Source organism: Hyaena hyaena, unplaced genomic scaffold (genome assembly GCF_003009895.1).
Source record: "Hyaena hyaena isolate Hyena2069 unplaced genomic scaffold, ASM300989v1 scaffold_166, whole genome shotgun sequence".
Taxonomy (NCBI): Eukaryota; Metazoa; Chordata; class Mammalia; order Carnivora; family Hyaenidae; genus Hyaena; species Hyaena hyaena.
In genome coordinates, this window is record NW_024080799.1 from 629,132 (window position 1) to 652,631 (window position 23,500).

Consider the following 23,500-nt stretch of genomic DNA (forward strand, 5'->3'; position numbering starts at 1 on the left):
TACATGCCAATACCACCAAAATGGTTTTATTTTTGTCATTGACAACATGCAGAACATTGCCAATTGTATCATTACAATTTGTTTTGATTTCGTTAAATAGTACAAGTATGCATTAAAAATATATGTTTACATTTAAGTATAACACATTAAAGTTCTTTGTAAACAAAACTCCTCAATATATTTTCCTGCTTTGTTTTATACATAAATAACTTAATCTACAAAATCATAAATAAAACTATGGACTCTTGTGGCCTAAGGGTATATACAAATTTTGGAGCCTGACAGATGTGTTGTCTTTATGATCTTGTAAGTAACAACATGCAATATTTGCAGCGTTTATTAACAAATAAATGATTTAGCATCACAAGTCACTGTCTCCCAACCAGGTTCTGCCAATAATAGACCTTCCAGTGCCCTTGGTAAAAGGGCTATGTGCTTACAAAATCAAAATAATCAAAAGACAAGATTTTTACAACAGTACAGACGGTTGCCACTTAAATACTACTAAGTCTTACTTTGTCTGAAGAACAAAAAAAGCTGCTAATGAGTAAATGCTTGTACTATCATTTAAAAGGAAGCTAACAAAATCTACAATAAAATCAGATTAAAATCATATTAATCTTGGGGAAAATATTCCATTGAGAGTCTGTTCAGGAACAGAATTAACATCATCCTAAGTTTCCTAAAACTTATTTTGAACCATCACTTTGAGTAGTTAAAACTTTCAGGGAAAAAATAATGACTCGCAAAAGTGACCTTAGAAAGTTAATGCTTACAATTCCTGATGCATAACACTTGATTTAGTTTTTAATGACTGGAAATATGTATTCCTTCAGAAAAATATCAGATTTGTTGAAAGATACTTCCTATTTAGTGATTGATTAGATAACCACTCAAATTATTTTTAGTAATAAAATTAAAGAATTTTGCCGTTAGGACTGTTTCACTATGCATTATTTCTTTAGGCCACCATTTATGTATAAAACTTAGAAAGAAAAATATTATCAATTAATATTCTCATTAAATGTAAATGATTCAAATGACAAAACTAAGCACTGTCATTACTTTTAACATCTAAGTTTCTAAGTTTTATTTTTCAATCAATTCAAAAATGATCTGGCTCATACTGTTAACTGCCAGACAAACTTTTGTTTAAAAAAACTAAACATTCTTTGTTAAAGAGCAGATGGGAAGAAATGATTTCTCTGCTCTTATAAAAAAGATTCTGATATATGTAAGTCTAAATCAAAATCCATAAATAAGGTGGGTGAAATTCTGTCAACTTTCAGCCCAATACAACATAAATCCACAGTTATTTTGCATAAACAATTCAAAATTAAATTTTATAATGGAAATGTCAACAAGTCATAACTACTACATTACTTCTGATGGGCTCCACTATACTTCAACCAGGCACAGCAGATGTGCACATCTGATAGACAGACTGCTTAGGAAATTAAAGCTACCAGAGCTATAAATAAGGAATACATAAATACGAACCAGCATTAGAGCTGTTAAAAAAAAGTAAGATGTGATGTAAACACATCTGATAGTTCTCTCTGTAAGCCATTTCCCACTGATTTATAAAGCTATGGTTTTATAATTCTTTTAAAAAGGAAAATGTTTCTACACTGCTGCATGCAGTAATTTCATTGTACACTCTCAACTACAATGCAATCTTCAAATCCTCTTGAAGAGCTTGACATATCCCATCAGGATTTCTCTAGAAACTCAGCTTGTCGTATTTTCAGCAGCCTAGAACAAGAAAGTAAGTTTCATTATAATAAAATCACAGAAAAGACACCACGGAGATATATTTGTCAATACTGTACCGTCATGAACAAACAATTCCTCCCCGACAGATACCAAGCCACTTTTATCAGGACAATGCAGTGGTTTTCACTTTTTGCAGTGCATTAGAACTACCTTTTGAAGTGACTGCCAGGCTAACAGTGGTAAATTGTTATATCATCTTAATACAGGTAATGTAAAAATATACTGCTACTTGAAAACCTGACCCACAGCAGACCTTATCCACACACTGTATCCACCTTATCCCACAGTCTTTATTGGTTTATCCGTTTCTGCATGTTTCATTTTAGTGTGAAAAGGGGATTAAGAAGAAAAAGGCCTTTCTGTTACACGGCAGAGAAACAAAGGGCAAAGGAGAATACAGAACACATGGCTAATCCTGCTTCACTTATTCCACCAACTAATGTACTTTCCCAGATCATTCCGCAGAAATTTCCAGACACTATATTATCAGTAAATGATCTGATACAGATTTCTAAAAGATAAAAATTTAAGTAATTTCTTAATTCCAAATATGAAAATGATGATTTTAAGTAAGTGTTTTAGAAATACAGGGTAAACTTGTAATTCACGTATGTTTCAACCTCTTAATTTAAACTTGCTTTTATGTTTAGTATAATAAGTTCAGAGGCCTTTCATGAAAATCACTTCACATGCTGGGAAAATTGTTATCAATCTAAAACCTTCTCTCTGCAATCAGCAGAACCTACCTTGTGCAGATAGTTGGTTTATTCTAATTAGCCTTTAACTTCTTTAGGTTCTTATTCGCAAGGATTAGAAACTAGTTTGAAAAACATTTCCCTTGTTCTTCTTTCTACCTTTATAGGTTCTTATGTTAGCTTTAGTGACATACCTTTAGGCACTTTGTCTTCTTCCTAACCCATTTCTTAGTATCATCTACTTCAAGGAAGACTTGAAATAACAGACAACTTAAAAATTTTTAAAAAATTAAAGTACCTTAATTTTTTGTCTTGTCGCATCCCATTTTCATACTAATTTTAGAAGCTCTCCTCCAAGATACAGACAACGAAGTAAGTATTTTCACCTAAACTAAGCAAACCATCAACCTTGTAGAGAACTCCTGTTACGTGAGTGTGGCACCACTCTGTGCGCCCTAGAGAACCAGTTACCAGACTGCCATTAGAGACTCCAAAATTGCGTAAGCATTGGCCCTGGAAAAAACCCAACTTTAACAAGTCTTGTCTTCCACACTTTCCTGTGTAAGTTTATTCCCTCCTTTGGGAGGATGGGTGAGGACACAAGATTTACTGAATTCCTCATTTCTGTCCCAAATTCTATAGCTCCAATGTCCTCGTGCTGTACAAGACGTTCATTCAGTGAGAAGACACGTCAGTCATTATTATACAAGATATTATCATACAAGACAGCTGCAAGAGAAAGGTCAAGGCTTATTATGCCTAGGAATGCATCAATAATGGTATGATTCAAAGCACCTTGGCACTAAAAGTAGAAGATACAGGAAAAGTAGGTATTGCCCAGAATTTCTGAAAGCACAATATGTGAATGATTACTTACATTTTAGCTCTAAGGAGACAATACTAAAATTCAGAGTTGACAGAAGATCATTCATAAAAATAAAGTCTTTTTTACACACTGCATCTAATTAACAGTCCTATCTATGCTCTGAGACACACACATAACGTGACATCTATTGATGCTTAAGAAACTGACTGACTGTGTTACACACAACTAGTTACTTTTCCTGTAAATGATTTTAACAATATCAATATACAAATCTATGAGAAAGGCAAAATAATTAATGAAAAATTGTTGCAATTTCCTACATAGCTAACCAAAAACAAAAGGAAAAACCGGATGTTTCAGACCAACAGCTCTTGTAACATTTCAGGATGTCCTTGATTTATATTTTACACATTCTAAAATAGAGTTCAGTACCATACAATTAAATTCTAATCACCAGGATTTCACGGTAAAGGCAGTAAAACACAATAGGAACAGATTTTCCTTACCCTATTTTTAGCACTAAAAAGTACCAAAAGAAAAGGTATGAGGGAAATTAATTAGTAGCAACTACCCAAAACATGGAAAACAACCATATGTTTAAAATGTCTGTAAAAGGTGGACAAGGAAAGACAGGTGTGGCTCACATAATTTTTAAAGTAGCATACCATCTACAATGGTATGTGCCAAATATTGCTGGTTATCTTGTGGGTGGTTCTGAATGTTCTGTTTCCTTCTTTAATAAAAATTATATACTGACTTCTAAAAATTCCTTTAAGGAAAACAAGAAAAAGTTCTAATTAATATTTTTCTTCTTTGCTACAAATTTTTCAGGATTCTCCTCCCTGCTTTTTTTATGTTTTTTATTTTGAGAGAGAGCACGTGCCTGCTAACAGGGAAGGGGAAGAGAGAGAGACACAGGGAGAGCAAGAATCCTAAGCAGGTTCTGCACCATCAGCGTGGGGCCGATGCAAGGCTCAAACTCATGAACTGTTGAGATCATGATCTGAGCTGTAATCAAGATTTGGACACTTAACCAACTGAGCCACCCCAATGCCCCCAGTTTGATTTTTTAATTACTTAAAAATCTGACTAAAAGAGCTTAGTAATTTTACATGCACAGTTCAGAATACTTAAGGAAAGACTACTGGTAAAAAAGGGAAAGCCAGCCAGAAAAAATGGGTAAGCTACTTGAAAAGGTATCTTGCAAAAGAAAATGGCCAAAAAATAAGTAAAAACATTCAACCTCATTGGTACTAGAAGAAATGCAAATAAAGCCTTATAAGAAAACTATCCATACTCAGGAAAAATGACTAAAATTAAAAACACTACCAACATTAAGTACTGGCAAAGATGTGGAGCAAGGAAGGGAAACTTGTTATGCTGCTGATGGAAACAGAAATTAGCACAACTACTTTAGAAGAGTTTGGTGTTATCTATTCAAGTTGAAGATAGACACAACCAAGCAACTTTTATTTCTAGATACACACCCAATGGAAAGGCATGCATATATGTATCATGAGACACAGACAACTATACTCATAGCAGCAGATTCCTAATAGCCTCACACTGGCAACAACTGAATATCCACACAAGGTAGAAAGAATAAATAAACAGCAGTATATTTGTGCAACGAAGCAGGATTATTCCAGTGGAAAGGACTGTATTACAGCTACACACAACACACACCTCCACTCATAAGCAGAATCCGAAAAACCAAAACCAAAACAGAAATCAGACCTATAAAAAGTGAACAAAATGATGGTAGCAGAAGGGATCAGAGAGGGGGATGGGCACAATGGGTGAAGGGAAGAGGGAGAGACAGGCTTCCAGTTACAGAACGAGTAAGTCACAGGAATAAAAGGCAAGCCATAGAGAAGTACAGTCAATAACACTGATGTCATGTGACAGATGACAGCTTTTGGTGAACATATAATGTATAAACCTGTCAAGTCACTAAGTTGTACACCTGAAACTGATGTAACATTGTGTGTCAACTATACTCAAAAAAACCAACACACAAAAACTCTCTCAAACATAATGTTAAATGCAGGTGCCTTGGTGGCTTAGTCGGTTAAGCATCTGACTTTGGCTTGAGTAATGATCTCGCAGTTGAGCCCCACATCGGGCTCTGTGTTGACAGCTCAGAGCCTGGAGTTTCCTTTAGATTCTGTGTCTCCCTCTCTCTGCCCCTCCCCTGCTCATGCTCTCTCTCTCCCAAAAATGAAGATTAAAAAAAAACAACATACTGTTAAATGAAGAACTCCATCAGAATTGTGCTTTAAGACTCTGTTTATATCAAGCTCTAAAATTTTATACAATGAAAGTTGCAGTGTGTAAAGACCCATGTTTAGACAGTAAAACTGTTCAAAAGTGTCTACCATAACAGGTCAGTAGCTACTGGAAACAGAGCAGGACAAGTTAGTGATGGGGGAGCTCCCGGGAACTTCTGGGAGCTGGCAGCGAGAACTGTACACAGAGCCTCTTTATGCTAAATTTTTGCTCTGTGAATGTGCTCTGTTTACCTTTCTGTGTTAGATTTAATAAGCCAAAAGTTTTAAAAATCTCAAAAACAACCCAAACCACTGGAACTCACCGGAGACTGACTGAATCTGAGATTGGCATGTTACACATATTATAGAGTTTTGTTTTCTCAAAGAAAAGAGGCTAGAGAAAAGCCACTTTGTCCTTGAACAAGTTTTCAGAGGGACTAACTTGAATTTCAGTAACTGTGGTGAGTTAGTGTTATATAAACATGGAAATAAAACCACCCAAGATTTTAAATGAGTGTATGCAAGCAAGAGGAACACACCTTTCCTGTTCCCAATGTAAGCAATTAAAAAGTGGTGAGTCTGGGCACCTGAGTGGTTCAGTCGGTTAAGTGTCCAAATTCAGCTCAGGTCATGATCTCACGGTTCATGGGTTCAAGCCCTGCATCGGGGTCTGTGCTGACAGCTCGGAGCCTGGAGCCTGTTTCAGATTCTGTGTCTCCCTCTCTCTCTGCCCCTCCCTCCCCTGCTTGCACTCAGTTTCTTTCTCTCTCTCAAAAATGCACACACTAAAAAAAATAAAATAAAATGAAGTGGTGAGTTTGAATTTGAAAAAAGATGGTCTTCCTGGCCCACGGTGCCTGTGCAGCCAATGGGCCTCAGCAGACCCTCGGTCTCTGAACTACTGTTGAGTCATCCCTTCCTTTTCTTGAAGGAGAAACACATGCAGCCAGGTAGCTCTACTGACCAGTTTCCTTCCTGTGGAACCCTAGCCTTCCTTCATTTTGTCCCAGTCGCTTTCAGCCAGGCTGGCAGTGTTCTGTGCACAGATGGTTGACTGCATCTAGGAGTCATACACATCATCTCCTCATCAAATCCACACCCAGGGCCTTCTTTCCAAACCACATTCTCAGGGGAAGGCTGATAATTTTCCAAATCAAGTGGTGGGTCCTTTTCACTTACCAGTTCCTTCCCTGACTTCTCATTCCTCTTATATTTTATTCTAAGTAGCAAAGGGAAAATTGGGCTGCACTTTCCACACTTGGCTAGGAAATTTCCTCTGCTAGCTATCCAAGCTCATCACTTACAAGTTTTATTTTTCTTCCAATAGTAAAACATAATTGAGCCAAGTGCTCTGTCACTTTATAGCAAGGACAACCTTCCCTCCAGAGTTCAATAATATAATCCTCATTAGATCTCACCAGAAGCCCCTTTAACGTCCATTATTTCCAGCAACATTCTGTTCATAATAATGTGTGTATTCTCTAAGACAATTAAAGCTTTCTCTACAGCTCTCCTCTCTTTCCTGTGCCCTCACCAGAAATGCCTTTAATGTCCACAGTTCTACCAAGTTTTTTTCAAGGAAATCTGGGCTCTATTAAGTGCTGTAAAATTTTCCAACCTCAACCCATTACCCAATTCGAAAACCACTTCCTCACTTGCAGGTATTTGTCACAATAGCATCCCACTTTCTAAAAGTGAAATCTGGATTAGATTTCTAGAACTGCTACAACCAGGTACCACATACACACACTGGGTGGCTTAAAACAAGAGAGATTTATTTTCTCACAGTTCTAAAGGCTACAAATCCAACATCAAGGATTCAGAAGGCTCTAGCAGCAGAGCCGTCCTAGCTTCTGATGGCTGCCAACAATCCTTAGCCATCACGCCCATCTCGGCCTCCACTGTCACAAGGCATTCTCTTGCGTTTGTGTCTCCACATGGTACTCTCTCCATGTATCTCTGTCCAAATTTCCCTTGTTTTATAGAAACATCACTCATTAATCCATTATGCACTCGCCTTAACTTGATTGCACCTGCTGATACACTATTTCCAAATAAGGTCACATTCATAGATACCGGGCACAGACACAACTTTACTCACAACACAAGTAAAATTCTAAACACAGCTGGAGGCTTCTGTGAGAGACTTCATGGTCCATGACAGTAGCAATTTTTGTAGTTGAACATATGCTACAAAGATCCTGGTTTTCAGAATTTCTGATGGTGACAGAAGCTAGTTTAATAATATTTAACTAGGATCTTTCACATAAATTCATTAATAATTTTCTAAACAAAAAGTATATTTAGAACGAACTCGCATACAAATCTCTAACCTTTAGTGCTTCAGTGGCCTTGCGAAGTTCCTTAATAACCGATGATAAAGCTTCTGGGTTAATTCCTTGTTCACAAAGACGTACACAAATAGACAGAGTTTCCATATCTAAGCCAGTATTCAAAATTCTTGAAATTTCCAACAGAACTGAAAAAGACACAGAAAAACTTTTAAAAAATTACATTTAAACACACACACACAGTACTGTTTTAACTCATATAATACTGCACAATACCAAAGAACTAGCACAGCATCCCTAGATTTTGAAATTGTCATGTATACTGTCTTAATCTTACTTAGTCCTAGAACCAAAAATAGACTTATACCCTCCCTCCACATAACTGCTTTTTACACTGTGATTTACATTCTACCACTCATTTAATATCTAAAGTACATACATCATAATCAGGGTTATTCTGAACATTTCTCCATTTTTTAGTAAACTTTTACAATGTAATTTAGTCACATAACACCCCTTTATATGAAAACAGCATACATTACTTAGCTACTCTATTTAAAGCGTTAAGTGGGTCTCATGTTTCCCCCACTAGTAATACTGTGATAAGCATCTGTACATACTAACTTCATTTTGTTAGGATAAATTCCTAGAAGTGGAACTGTATAGCAATGTACACATTTAAGGCTTTAAAAATGCTTAGAAATGTCTACAATTTGACAGAATCATGTTTGTTGAAATCCAATAGTAAAAAAAAGACAGTTTATTTTTTAACTTCATCTTTTATAGTTACTTCATTTTATTGTAGTTCATAAAAGTAATTGACATGAGAAACACTAGCAAAAAGCAGCACAGAACATAAATACATTGGCTTCATTAAATTTTGTTTTATGGTGGTTGTTCCCCAGAGCATGTTTAGAATTTGTTAAGTCAATGGTCAACATATTATCTATTGCTTCCTGTATTATTTTCCCTTGGCATTATATTTAGAAAGTTACTCCCCATGCAAAGATTATAGAATTATCCATCAGTGTGTATATCCTTCCATCACTTCAAAGTTTATTTCCTGCCCACCTATAAACATTTAAATATTTAACTCCCTGGAGTTAGGGTGGAAAATTTGATATGAAATCAGTTCACTGCCTCAATACTATTTATTGAGTAACCTATATTTTTTATCAAAGATGCCACCTTTATCACATAGTAAATTCCCATTTACTTATGGATTTCTTGCATGTCTATCTTATTTAATTACTTTTATCAGCATGTGGAAGGTTCAAGATTCTTTGTTATCTTTCATTTTCATTAGCCCTTTTATTCTCTCAGTGAACTTAAAAATCTTGATCAATCCCCAAAACAAACTCCAATTAGATTCTGACTTGAACTGCATAAAAACTGTGTTATTTTGGGTGGAATGGACAAATTAACAATATTGAATGATCCATTAAGTCTAACTCCTTCTGAAAACTATTACAGTATTTACAATGTGCATGAAATGGGCCCGTCTCACCTTTTTATATCAGACATTCACTTTCATCTCCAGAATTTCAACTTTTTAAAAAACTGTCTTCCATGCCTCTAATTAATTTTTTTTAACACATGGAATACAATTCTCATGTCCTTGTCGTGCTAATTCTAAAACCTGGGTCAGTTTTGGGTCTGTTTCAATTGACTGAATTTTCTCCTATCATTGGTTGTATTTTCCTGCTTTGCATACTTAATAATTTTTTATTAGATGCTTGACATTGTAAATTTTACCTTGTTGCCCTAAGTATTTTTATATTTTTATACATATCCCTAAGCTTTGTAATGAGATGCAGTTAACTTTGAAAACAGTTTGACTTGAGTCATTTAAGATGTATAGTCAGGATCCGAGCGAGCTGTGTTTAGTGTACAGCTAACCGATCCTCATCACTGAGGAAAGATGCTCCTGAGTACTCTACTCAATGCCTCATGAGTTATGAAGCTTTCCATTCTGGCTGGTAGATGCAGGCCTTATAGGAGCATGCTGTACTGTTCCTTCTACTTTTTTTGGATGCCTTTCCCAGCTTTTTGGGTACTTTCCTCATAACACATGTGCTAATCTTTTGAACATTTAAGGGGGACCCTTCTATTGATCTCCAAAATTCTCTCTGTAAGCTCCTTCCTCTCAGGCATTTGGTCCTGCAAACTCTACCTGCCTTGGTCTCCCTGGAGTCTATAAACTGCCTTTGCTAACTTAGGGGGTCTAAGTTTGCAACAGCCCCCAACTGCTGGGAACTTTCTACAGGTACCAAGAACAGGAAAGTACTGGGCTCACTTCATTTACTGTCCTGGGGATCACTGTCCTTCACTGCCTGATGTCCAGGGTCTTGAAAATCATTGTTCCGTATGGTTTTTTTGGTGTTGTTTTTTTCCCAGGCAGGAGGGTAAATCCAGGTTGTTCCTCCACCATCGCTAGAAACTGACAGACCTTTCCATTTCATGTCTTCAGTCTGGATATGCCAACATACCAATAAAGCTCTTCAGTGGTATACAGGCTGTAATTCATGTTATCTGTTGAATTTATTTCACTAACTCTATTTTAAGATTTCTAACTTCCCGGGGCGCCTGGGTGGCTTAGTCGGTTAAGCGTCCGACTTTCGCTTAGGTCATGATCTCGCGGTTCGTGGGTTCGAGCCCCGCGTCGGGCTCTGTGCTGACTGCCAGCTCAGAGCCTGGAGCCTGTTTCAGAGTCTGTGATTCCCTCTCTCTCTGACCCTCCCCTGCTCACGCTGTCTCTCTCTCTCTCCTAGAAATAAATAAAACATTTAAAAAAAAAAAGAAAGATTTCTAACTTCCCCCCAGAACTGCTTGTTCTTTTTAAGTTTATCTAACTTTTTTAATGTTTATTCATTTTCTGAGAGAGAGTTTATGTGCGTATTACACATGAGTAGGGGAAGGGCTCAAACTCATGAACCGTGAGATCATGAGCTGAGTAGAAGTCGGACGCTTAACCGACTGAGCCACCCAGGTGCCCCTATCTAACCATTTTTGAAAGAGACAGCACAAGAGAGTGAAAGCAGTGTAGAGAGTGGAGGTGGGGGTGAGCAGAGAGAGGGAGAGAAAAGAATCTCAAACAGGCTCCGCCTAGTCAGCAAGGAGGCTGACTGTCAGTGTGGGGCTAGATCTCATAAACAGGGTGATCAAGACCAAAGCCAAGATCAAGAGCTGGGATGCTTAACCAACAAGTGACCCAGGTGTCCCTGCTTGTTCTTATTTTATAGTTACAGGCTTTTTAATAACCACTTAGTTCATGACTGTTGTTTCTGCCTTTACCTATTTATCTTTGCCCCATTTTTGAGATTTGTGTTTTCTGTTTCTTCAAGTATAAGCTAGTAGGAAAAGAGAATGCTTAAGAGTCTGCTCTCTAGAGGCAAAGTACCTGAGTTCAAATGTCACCTTCATTACTTAGTAGGCAAGGTATGCCTTTATTTTCTCATTCTGTGAAAATAATACATTACAGGATCATTGTGTGGATTACAGGACACACTCAGCATGCTGTATGCACTGGCATCTGGTAGTGCTCAAAAATAGAGTTAACTGTTCCTACTACTCACTCTTTTCCCAATTTTTATGTGAATTGTTCACGTTTTTCATCTACCTTAGGTATTTCTGTGACTTCTGGCTGGAAGCTCATCTTCCACAGGAGATCTTTCCTGATGTCCTGAACTGGGGAAGCATTCTTGGACAGGCAGTCTCATGCCAGTCCTGGCCCTCTGGATCAGACCTGGCGGAAGCACACTGGCCCCAGACCCACAGGACACATGGACAGTCCTTCCCAATCCCTGGCCGTGGCAGATGGTACCTCTCTGGCCCCCAGATTCACTCGGGCAGGCCAGCATGTTTGTCAGGTTTCAGTCCCAGTCTCCTGCTGTGGTTCCCATCTGCTCTGCTCTTTGGGGAAAACCTCTCTCTTTCTAACCAGGAAATCTGCCTTTCTTGTTTTTAAACATGGCTGGGCTGAGAATTGCATTTTAGTATTATTTCCTGTCCTTTTTATATGATTGGAGCAGAAAGTTTCAGCAAGTGCTCAATCATCATCAATTTAATTAGTGAATCATTAATTTGTTTAATTTTTAGTTTTGGTTGTTTTCACAAATGCATTCTACCTTGCTTTGGTAGATTCTAAGTGATTAGTGCAGATACTCATAATATACTCATAATACTTATTTTTATTTTGTAGCCAGCCATCTTAACAAATTTTACTGAAGTTTTTCAGTTTTCAGTTGATTCTCTTGTGCTTTCTAATATATAATCAGTTTGCCTACAAATAATAGTTTCACATCCTTAACAGTCTTTTCCTTTTCTTATCCTGCACTACTTGCTAAAACTTTCCTATTAATGGTTAAAAAAAGGCAGTGAAAGCAGGGATTTCTAATTTTATTTAAATGCTTTTAACATTCACATTAAGGATGATGGTGATTGGGGCGCCTGGGTGGCTTAGTCAGTTAAGCGGCCGACTTTCGCTTAGGTCATGATCTCGCGGTTCGTGGGTTCGAGCCCCGCATTGGGCTCTGTGCAACGACTGCCAGCTCAGAGCCTGGAGCCTGTTTCAGTCTGTGACTCCCTCTCTCTCTGACCCTCCCCTGCTCACGCTCTCTCTCTTTCCTAGAAATAAATAAAACATTAAAAAAAAAAAAAGATGACGGTGATTTCATATAGCTATCCTTTGGTGTGTTAACAATATACTATTTTCTTTTGCTAAGACTCCAAAATTAGAAAAAAGTGTTGAGTCTTATGAATACTTTTACTGTAAGCAGTTAGCAAGCCTGCTCTTTACCTTGAAGTAGAATAGATGTTACCTCATTCTTCACATTGGTCACTGTGAACATATCCCTGAGAAACAGCAGGAAGAAAGAACAGTCTGGGCCTAGCCTTCTTGGCCTCCAGAGGAGGATGTGCAGGTTTGCTCAGGGCTCACAGGCTGCGACACTGCATGACTTCTGACACTAGTCTTAAAAAGATAATATAACTTCCTCCCGGCTCCCTCTTGAGACACTCTCCCTTGCAACCCAGCCACCAAGTGGGAGAAAACCCACATGTTCCAGACAACAGACCCTGCTGCAGGCCCAGCTAATAGGCAGTGTCACCTAGAAGATATGTGAGTGGGGCGCGCCTGGGAATCGGTTGAGCATCCAACTCTTGATTTCGGCTCAGGTCATGATCTCAACAGTTTCAAGCTCCATGTTAGGCTCTGTTCTGACAGTGCAGAGCCTGCTTCAGATTCTTTCTCCCTCTTCCTCTGCCCCTCCCCCAGACTAGCTCACTCGCTCTCTCTCTGTCTCTCAAAATGGAGAAGGAGAAGGAGAAAAAAATATGTGAGTGAGGAAGCTTTGGGATGACTCTAGAATCAGCACTAACTACAATGCATGAGACCCTCAATGAGAATTACCATTGAGGTAAAAACCTGGCCACTTTCCAGAACTGTCTGAGACAAGTACTGTTGTTGTTTTATGCCATTAAGCGTGGGATGGTTTGTTACACAGCAGCAGAAAACCAGAACACTTACTCTGACCCTACTCCAACTAACATTATCATCACCATCATCCACTGTTCCCGACAAATTCTCCTTTCCAGTTTTCCCTTCATGGTACACCCTTATCTATAAATGCTCTGCTCACTCTTTATGCCTTTGTTCATGCTTTTCTCCTCTGCTTTTTCTCTTCTATGTAAATCCATGCCTCTTTCTTGTCCATCTCAATACTAGTATTCCCTTCCTGTAAGCTTTCTTACAAAATTTATGTTGATCTTTACTTCCTAACTTCATAACCTGTCTGTAATAAGTACGTCTATAGTGCCTACTGTGTAACTGGTACTTACACATATTTTATGCCTTCTATGATACTGCTGCAAATATAGTTATGAGAAAGGTAAATATGGTCCCAGTCCTCATGGAATTACAGTTCAGGTGAGATAGATATTAAAGTAACAACTGATCCTAGTTAAAAGGGAAATAGGGACAAGAAAAGCACACCTCCAAAACAAGGACATCCTTGTTTTCTGCAGAGGCAGGAAAAAGTGCAGAGTGAGTGAGTGAAGAAAAGAGCTTGTGCAAAAGTTCCTGTGCTAGAGAGAACTTGGCAAATTCAAAGGAAACACACAGATCTGAAAGGCTCTTCATGTAAAGGCAATGTAATTACAGGGGGAGCACAGGTGTAAAATATGAGAAAAGACAGACATGATCACCCACTAAGGCTCTACAGAAGATTTTAGAACTTTTGGAAGCTATTAAAAGATAGAAGGATGGGATTATACAATGAGATTTCCATTTTTAAAAGACTTTGGCTGCATAATGTAGAATAGATCTTGGAAAGCATATCCAGTTAAATTACTGCAATATTGGTGATAGAATGGTGGATGGCGGAAACAGGAAAGACAGAGACAAGTGGTTAAATCTGAGATGAGGGAAGAACTAAAAGAGCTTAATGAAGAAAAGAAGGCAGGGAAGGTGAAAGAAAGCAAAAATGATTGCTAAGTTTATTTCTCCCACCAGCAGACTGATGGCAGGGACTATCCATCTGTTTCACTGACACTGCCTTGTACAAGGTGAACTCTCTTAACGCCTTTCTCTAGTTGACTACCTAGTATATAATAAAGCAGCACTACACTGAAAGAGAAAGAGGTTCATTTTTAACACAATAATTAAAAAACATAATTACTAGCAGTAATTGGAGGCATAAGACAAATATAGGAAAATAAAACCAAAGTATGAAACTATCAATAAAGAGTATATAAAATTTGAAAATGGTGAAAAGCAAAAGAGGTCACTGAGCACACTGGAGGTACTCAGTACACTGGAGGGTGGGGACGGGGGGGGGTAGTTGAAAAGGCTGACATTAAAAAATTAATTTTAATGTTTATTTTTGAAAGAGAAAGAGAGACAGAGCACGAGTGGGGGAGGGCAGAGAGAGAGGGGAGACACAGAATCTGAAGCAGGGTCCAGGCTCCAAGCTGTGAGCACAGAGCCTGATGCAGGGCTCAAACTCATGAACTGTGAGATAACGACCTGAGCTGAGTTGGACACTTAAGGCACCTGAGCCACCCAGGCATCCCCAAAAGGCTGACATTTTGAAGAAGGAATCTGAGAGAGAATGTTAAGAAACTAAAAATGAGAGAAGGGGCCTGATACAAGACCATATACTAAATTAGGACCAGAATTAGGTTCCTTTCAGAGTGAGCCACATAGATAAATTATGAAGTCTACTTGCTTCTGAAGTTTCATTATCAAAATGCTTTTATTTCACAACAAAAATAAAAATGTTTATTTATAGCTGAGTTCTACAATCCTAACAACATTCAGATCCATTAAATAATTAAATTACTGACTCTAGTACTGACGGGAGGGAAGTAGTAAGAAGGTGAGAAATACACTACGTCTTGAAGGAGGGAAGTCACACTCAAAAACTTTTGGCTCTCATGGATAGATTTAAATACAGGGAAACCCCACATTAACAGAGTTTCATATATTAATGTTATTTAGGTAGTTCAGTCTAGTCCCTTGGGCAAGCTAAAGTTTTATTTCTGGGAATGAATGTAAAGGAAGGTGGGATTATAAAATGACAACATATAAACTTTTTTCAGTGTGTGATCAATTATTTATAGTGTGTCAGTGTGTTTACTTTTGTGTCTCAATTATTAGAGACAACATGGAAATTATCACTTTCTATTAACTTTGTAATAAATCAACTTCACATTTTATGTAACTGTCTAAGGCTCTAATTATGGCATCATGGCAGAAATTTTCTGTCACTTTAGACTTCTAATGGACACAAGAGTCCCTAGCTGCCACATTTAACAAATGGATCACCATTGCCAACCTGGGGCCTTTCTATCTTGAGGTTTGTGGGCCAACTGTAGGTAGATGAGCAGCATTCTCAAAGTCACACAACCTCTCTTTGAATTTTTATTTAAAAAAAATCTGTCAGGGGCATCTGGGTGGCTCAATCAGTTGAGCGTCTGACTCTTGATTTTGGCTCAGATCATCATCTCATTGCTTGTGGGTTGAGCTCTGTGTCAGGCTTGAGCCTGCTTGAGATTCTCTCCCTCTCCCCTGCGTGTGTACACGCGCTCTCTCTCAATAAAGACACTTTATGGGGCGCCCGCATGGCTCAGTTGGTTAAGTGTCCAACTCTAGATTTCAGCTCAAGTCATGATCTCAGGGTTCAGGAGTTTGAGCCCCGCACAGGGCTCTGTGCTGGCAGTGTGAAGCCTGCTTGGGATTCACTGTCTTCCTCTCTCTGCCACTCCCCAGCTCTCTCTCTCTCTCAAAGTAAATATAAACTTTAGCACTGGGTGTTATATGGAAACCAACGTGATGATAAACTATAAAAGAAAAAAGTAAATAAACTTCAAAGAAAAAAATCTGTCATTTCTTCACTTTTTCACATGCTTACACTTTCAATAATCTTCATTTTACACACACTTCTCTCAGGAAAAATCTTGACGCAATACAATCAGTTCTCATTTGTACTTGACAATTCCACCAGAAATAAAATGTGACTTTTCCATTCAAATGGGATTCTATGGCCATATAAATAAGGACCTGAGCATAGCTAATATAAGAAAACTGAAAGGAAGTGGGGCCTCTTACTCTCCATTCCACTGGCTTCCAAGCAAAGATGTAAAACAAAAACAAGCATCACCCACGTTTTGAAAGTTCATCTCCACTTAGCTTTTACGAAAGACCTACATTAGTAGCTATTTTTGCTAACCAAAAGAAATCAAAGTTGAGTTAAAAAAAACAACACACACACACACAAGGCAAAAAGTGAAAATAGTGTTCGGTGCCTGTTTGCACCAAGTCCTGACAGCATAGAACCCCAGCCTTTGGAGCATCACTGCTAAGCTCCTTCCCCAAGAATTCCACTCAACATCTCACCATCAAGCGGCCAGAGCTCTGAACTGTTACTGGGAGCACATGCGCTTTATTTCTTTTGTGCATCTGTTAACATGTGTCTTAAAGCATCAGAAAAGCCTAAGAAAGATTACTTTTTGGGTTGGAGAACACTCAAAAAAATTTTCCATGTAAGTTAAAACTAACTGGTTCTTCACTTTACACCATTTCAGCTTAAGAAAGGTTTCATGGGAAGGCTCTGCTTTCCCATAGCCAGGGCAACCTGTAATGCTATACACATACCACTTCTTATGTATTTAATTCCTATTACAAAATAAAACTAATATGCTGTGGTACATGGAGAAAGAATGCGAAATACGCTAAATATGATGTTAAGAACGAAATTCTGTTTTTCAGAGAAACAGCGAAATAGATACTTGGTAAGTAAAAACTTCGATGCAAAGATTTTAATAATAGTAGTTCTTTAAAAAGGCAGCAGCAACCTGTGCAGAAAAAGCCAGAACCCCTAGAAGGAGTGGCTGACTAAGTGGAGCCCTCCAGCGAAGCCGACCCGAGACACAGCGGGAAGGCTGACCACTACTTAGAACTGCACACAGTTGGGGCTCAATAAAGATGGAGACTGATGTCGGTATCCGCTGGAAAATGCCAAAACCGCAACGTTTAACAGCCATCAAACACACACAGGTGGACGCAAATGAAAAGGAGGCCAAGGATGCTACAAGTGGGATGTGCACGTAATATAACAAAACCAATAGTAACTACCTTTGGATCGATCACCTTCGATACGCCTTTACCCGGCTGTCTTACTTAATAAATATTCACAATAACCTCGGGGGGAAGTGATCTCCTTTTACAGAGAAGAAAGAAAGAAGCAGGCTCAATGATGTTTAAGTAGCTTGTCTAAACTCACCCCCGGGAGTACAAAGTGGCAGAGCCGGCAGAGAGTAGAGAGAGCGTGTAACTCGAAGACACTTCCAGCACGTGTGCGTAGGCTTTACGCCCGCTTGCCTCCGGGCGCGAAAACAGGTGAAACACACCCGGAGACGCAGACACCGGCGTCACTTGCTCCAGGACGAACGAGAGCAATTACGAAGGAGCTGACTTAACCACCACCTACTGAAGTGCTAAGAGACAGCGAACAGAGCGGTGACCAAACACACAAGACCGCTGTCCGCAAGGGGCTTACAGTCCTGAAGACAGTCCTCGCTCGGGACGAAAAGGAAGGGGCACTCAGCACCAGGTCTGGCGCAGGAGGGGGTACGTGGGGCAGGGGTGGGGGGGGGACAACGGCTCCCGAGGCGAACCGGGGAGGAATGGACACGGGGACCCGGCGTCGCGAAGGGGCGTGGCGCGCGGGTCCCGCGGGGGAAAGACAGAGCGCGTGCCGGGCTGACGTGGGGGCCCCAACGTCGTACGCGCGACAAACTACGCAAGAGCGAAGAGACAACTCTAAAAGGATGCGGCCATCAGCCCTACGGCCCTGGAGGGTCCCTTGGGAGGACCCTCGAAGATACCGTTTGGGGCAGGAAATGGACCTAAAGTCCTTCTGGGCTCACCGCCGCCTGGAAGGCCTGGCTGCGGGAAACGGAGACAAGGTAAAAGGGGCGAAACGGGTACTCACCGTCCATGGTCTCCCTCACCGCATTCAGATTCGCCGCCGCCGCCGCCCCGGCACCACTGCTACTCGCCATGGCGGAGGCCGAGGGAGGCGGGAAAAGGGCCTGACCCGGAACTGGAGCGCCTTCCTTTCTCCTGGGCAATCACACCGCGCGTCCCCAGCTCACGCCGGGCAGGCTCCGCCCCTCGCGCTCGTCGCCAGCGTGAGGCTGCGTTGATTTAAATTTGGAGCCTCGTTACTCAGCGCGGAATGTGAAGCGAGAGTTGCCATTCGAATTTACTACGCGGCCTCGATGCGATTGGTTGGTTCGCGAACAGCGGTGCGACCCGATTGGCTAGCTCCCCACAAGGCCCGTGCCCTGGTTGGCCTAAGACAGCGCGGAAGCGGGGAGTTAAAGAGTCTGTGCTTGTCGTGGGAGCTGGCCTGGCCCCTCGGGAGCGCCCTGGAGTCGTCTCTTAGGGGGGCTTCCTTTTTACCCACACCACTAGGTATGTTCTCTGGAGTCCCTGGCCTTTCCTCTTGTCTGGAATTGGAGAGATCACTTTTCCTTTCTCAGAACCCACCTGCCCACTGTCCCCGGGGTGAATGGAAGCAGCGAGGGAATAGGTGCCGGGGTGGGTGGGGGGGCTCCAAGGTATGATCGCGTAGGGTTGGGGGTGACACTGGCGTGAGTGTCCACTCCTGCTCCTCACCCGACGGAGCCAGCTGCTTCAGCCTTCCCAGAAGTGGATTCTTGCTCCACAGTCCTATTCTCCGATGACTGAAAGCAGTGCAGTCTCGCCTTCTACGCTGGGAGTCTTAGCTAAAGGACGATGTTTGAGGAGAGGCAACCAAAGGCGGTTAATTTCTTAGCCCTCATCAGTCATACTTCTTTGATTGGAACTGATGTGCAGGAAAGGCACCCGTGCACTTCCTCGTCTCGTATTGGCTTGTTGTGAATAACTGTTGTTTAGTAACTGCAGTTTAATAGGTAATTGCTGGGATATCCGAAGGGTGTTCGAAGTGCTGAGTCCTTTCGTTGAAAAGAGTTCTGTGTCTGCTGATTTAGTTGCCTCGAATGACCTGAACACGTTCATATTCGGCTGACTGCTATTTATATCCCACTTAACTGCTTTGAGCTTAAATTCTGCAAAATCTTATTACTAGTCCCATACCTCTCTAGCTTTGAAGGTTGTTTTGAGGATCACTTTAGAAAACGTATGTGATACCTCTTTCTAATGTATACTTTTTTAAAAAAAAAGCGTTAGATTTTGAGTTCTTTTTGCAAAATATGTTTGTTGAATACATTTTAGTTGTCCCAGTGAATGTGGAACTTTGTAGTTTTATTCTCCATACTTATTTCTTTTTAGTTTTGTCTCTGTGCTATGGGAGATGTCAAGGAATCAAAAATGCAAATAACACCGGAAACTCCAGGAAGGATCCCAGTTTTGAATCCTTTCGAAAGTCCTGGTGATTATTCTAATCTCCATGAACAAACTCTCTCCAGTCCTTCTGTTTTTAAATCAACGAAATTACCAGTAAGTTATTCTTGATTAGTATTTACAAACTAGTATTTACAAATTATTTTAAATGTAAAGCCTCTTTCTTAACAAGTTAAGGGAGAAGTTTATCATGGAGCACATATATCTGGAATGTGCTTTTTGGATTGTAATGTTCACTATAGTACAGTGCCTGGGCTAAAAATAAGTTAGCTATGTGGCTTTTTTGTTGGGTTTTTTTTTTTTTTGGTTAGCATTTCTCCTTTTCTTTTTTTTTTTTTACTCAGTAGATAATATGTTGGGTTCCTGCAACGGGGTATAGCTAGATAGTATGACTGATGAGATATTAACTAATGCCATATCCCAAGAGAAGCCATGTCCTCTAATTATTCTCATTTATTCAGCAAACCTATTTGAATGCTGCAGTGTATTCGATAAAGTGCTAGACAAAGAGAACAAGTCAGGGTCATCAGACACAAACTCTCAAGAAGCGGGTATTCTAATGCAGAGGTCACCAAACTTTTTCTGTCAAGGACCAGACAGTAAATATTTTCAGCTTTGCAGGTCATCTTGTTGCTGTTATGACTAGTCACCTCTGCCTTATATCACAGAAGCAACCATGGGCAATATGTAAACAATGAGATCTTGCTGTGTTTCAATAAAGCTTTCTTTATGGACATTTGAATTTCATGTGATTTTCACGTCATGAAATGATAATCTTTTAGTTTTTCCAACCATTTTTAGCTTGTGGATTGTAGAAGCCAACCTCTACTCTTAAAGGAATAGACATAACTAAGCTAGGGGCATCAAAACAATATACGTGCCATGATTAGTGGTTAAACACAAGGGTGATATGGAAGGGAAAGTGCTCTTTTGGAGATTAGGGAAGACTTCATCACTCTAACTTATTTCTTTTTTTTTTTTTATTTTTTTTTAATTTTTATTTATTTCTAGGAGAGAGAGAGAGAGAGAGAGAGAGAGACAGCGTGAGCTGGGGAGGGTCAGAGAGAGAGGGTGTCACAGACTGAAACAGGCTCCAGGATCTGAGCTGGCAGTCAGCACAGAGCCCGACGCGGGGCTCGAACCCACAAACCGCGAGATCATGACCTAAGCGAAAGTAGGACGCTTAACCGACTAAGCCACCCAGGCGCCCCACTCTAACTTATTTCTACTGTTATTTGCTACACTGGAGTTCTTTTGAAGTATGATCTTTAACCTAGTAAATTACCTAGATAAAACTGCCAAGTGCGTGGCTCTTTATGCTACGCTTTCATACCAGTTTAAACAAAGAGCAAGTGGAGGAAAGCTTTAAGTTATGTAGTATGAGTCATGAATCTGACCTCATGATTTTTTATTGAACTGTATTAAATTTTAGTTATATGTTAATACAGAATAAATAATGGATTGGCTGCAACTTAATCCTCAAAGCCGGAATGTGTGTGGCATGTTGGCTTTTCGGGCCAGATTTTGTCAAAAATGCATTCCGAATTACAGATTAGGATTTGGATAAATTTTTGGTTCAGTTGGATAGTTGAATACAGAAAAGCAGCAGTGATTACCATTTATAATTATTTTAAGGATCAACTATTTTATGAACTTTTGTAGGCACTTCTGTAGTTAGGACTTCATTTAATTTCACTTCATTCTTAAATGAAAGTAAAGAATTATGATAATTAAGAGATTTTTACTTGGGTATGTTGCATCACTGACAAGTATTAATTGTGAAATTTCTATATCTTCATTACTCTTCTGTGGCTGTTTTCCATTATTATGTACTTTTAAAAATCACCCAAATGGAAGATAGTCCACTCGATTTTATGTGATTCGATTACCATTTGCTATTTAATTTGGTGGTAAAAACAAATTTTAAAATACCATCTTTAAAATACTTTTGTATTATAATGATTCACATTATTTTTGAAGCTGACAATTGTTAGCATTTTGCTGAACTATTTTAGTTTGCTTTTACTCATAGGTTCACTTTCTTTTGTTAAGACTCCAGGGAAATTTAGATGGTCTATTGATCAACTAGCTGTAATAAATCCTGTAGAAATAGACCCAGAAGACATTCATCGTCAAGCTTTATACTTAAGTCATTCTCGGTAAGTCTTCCTTTCTTGTGTTTAAGTGTAATAACATACTCTCAAAGAGAGATCAGAAATTCCAATGGTTGAATATATTTATATGTAAAGACATCAGGAGGAAAAACTTTGATACACATTTAGTGTATCTAAATGAAGAGTGAATTCAAAGAATTATATCCAGAAAGAAAATTCACTTGCTAACAGTTCTAAACCTGAGTAGGAATCCTTTTTTTTTTTTTTTTTTAAGAGATAATCTTCCTCTGCTACTTATGGGACAGCTGTCCTTTCCAACACTTAGTAGAAGGAAAAACATTTTGAAATTTGTACCTTTCTACATGGTTGTGGCTTCTCCCATTAATTTTTGTATTGTTTTATTTTTTTGGTGGTGTACGGCAAAGCAAAAAATTCTTTCATTGCCATCTGTGTTTGGGGAAGCCTAAAATCCCTTTACCAAGTTAAAACACATTGAATGAAAGGGTGTCCATTAGCAACAGAGAGAGCTTTTCTAGACATTATCCAGCTTTGATATAGGACCCTTAGGGATCTGAATTACATTGTGCTGAAGTCAACCTAGTAATCAGAGCAGCCTTAACTTGTTATGTACGTTTCTAAGCCTAGAGTGCCTCAGACTTGCGTGTTGTGCTGCAGGATGATGTCCGGTGTAGCGAGAACATGCACGTCTTTGGTGGAACAGACCTAGCTTTTTGACTGTGATTTACTGTAATCTGTAATTATAAATAACAGTGTTTGTTAATAGTTTTTGGGGATTCTTGTTGATGTCAGTTTCATAGTGTGATTTTTTTTTTTTTTTTTTTTTGAAAAAATGGAGTACTGGTAAGACCAGCTTTTATTTTTCAGCCCCAAGGTACATGTGTTGTCAGTCCACAATAATGGACAGTTGTTTTCCCCTTAATTTTAGAATTCAGTCACACAAAAGTGCACACATGCTAAGATGTTTTTGCAAATATTTGTCTGGATTTTCTACCCCTTCCTCTCTTGGCTTAGTAACTTGATGACCATTCACTCACAATTAATGTCCATCCAAAGTGTAGTAGAAAGGGAAGAGAATGGGGACAGCATAAAAGGCTTTTTAATTAAATATAACTTTTGAAGAGGTGAAAAGAATAAAAGCAAATGAGTTACAAATTAAGTTGATATTTTTTATTTGTTTCACACAAAGTATGTGCTTTATTATTTGCTCTTGGCATATTCAACCATGGACAGCTATTATCTGTCAGTTACGAGGTATTTATTTAGCACATTGAGGAATACTGATGTAGTATATAGGCTATTATTTCTGATCTAGACAGTCAAGAATATAATTAACCAAAGTTGTGACATGACATTTCCATCCTTATTAATAAATGATGTATTGTCTAGATAGGTTTATGGAAAGAATCTTGGTGCATTCCAGTAGGTAGGTTTGTAATACAAAAGAGGAAAAAAGAGTGGTAAAGACCCAAATTTTAATTTACTATTGTAATTCAATATATGGTTTTGGCTTCTACCAAGAATAATGAATACATTCTCAACAAAATCCATTGATTCATTCTTAGAAACAAGCAGTGGCTTCCAGTGTCTCTTCCTGTC

At 39.2% G+C, this 23,500-nt stretch overlaps 2 protein-coding genes across 2 annotated transcripts in view; one reads left to right on the forward strand and one right to left on the reverse strand.

Annotated features, from left to right (window-relative positions):
• On the reverse strand, positions 1 to 18,500 carry MZT1 (mitotic spindle organizing protein 1). Its single transcript, XM_039240085.1, has 3 exons — positions 18,352 to 18,500; positions 7,901 to 8,046; positions 1 to 1,755 (listed from the first exon to the last, which is right to left on the reverse strand). Exons 1-3 carry the CDS (start codon positions 18,419 to 18,421, stop codon positions 1,732 to 1,734), a joined length of 240 nt encoding a protein of 79 aa, XP_039096016.1. The 5' UTR covers positions 18,422 to 18,500; the 3' UTR covers positions 1 to 1,731.
• The window catches only part of BORA (BORA aurora kinase A activator), a 27,865-nt gene continuing 22,530 nt past the window's right edge, over positions 18,166 to 23,500 (forward strand). The window contains exons 1-3 of the mRNA XM_039240083.1: positions 18,166 to 18,325; positions 19,698 to 19,865; positions 21,822 to 21,928. Of these exons, the coding sequence (XP_039096014.1) occupies positions 18,188 to 18,325; positions 19,698 to 19,865; positions 21,822 to 21,928 (413 nt within the window). The 5' untranslated portion in view covers positions 18,166 to 18,187. The remainder of the gene's footprint in view (positions 18,326 to 19,697; positions 19,866 to 21,821; positions 21,929 to 23,500) is intronic.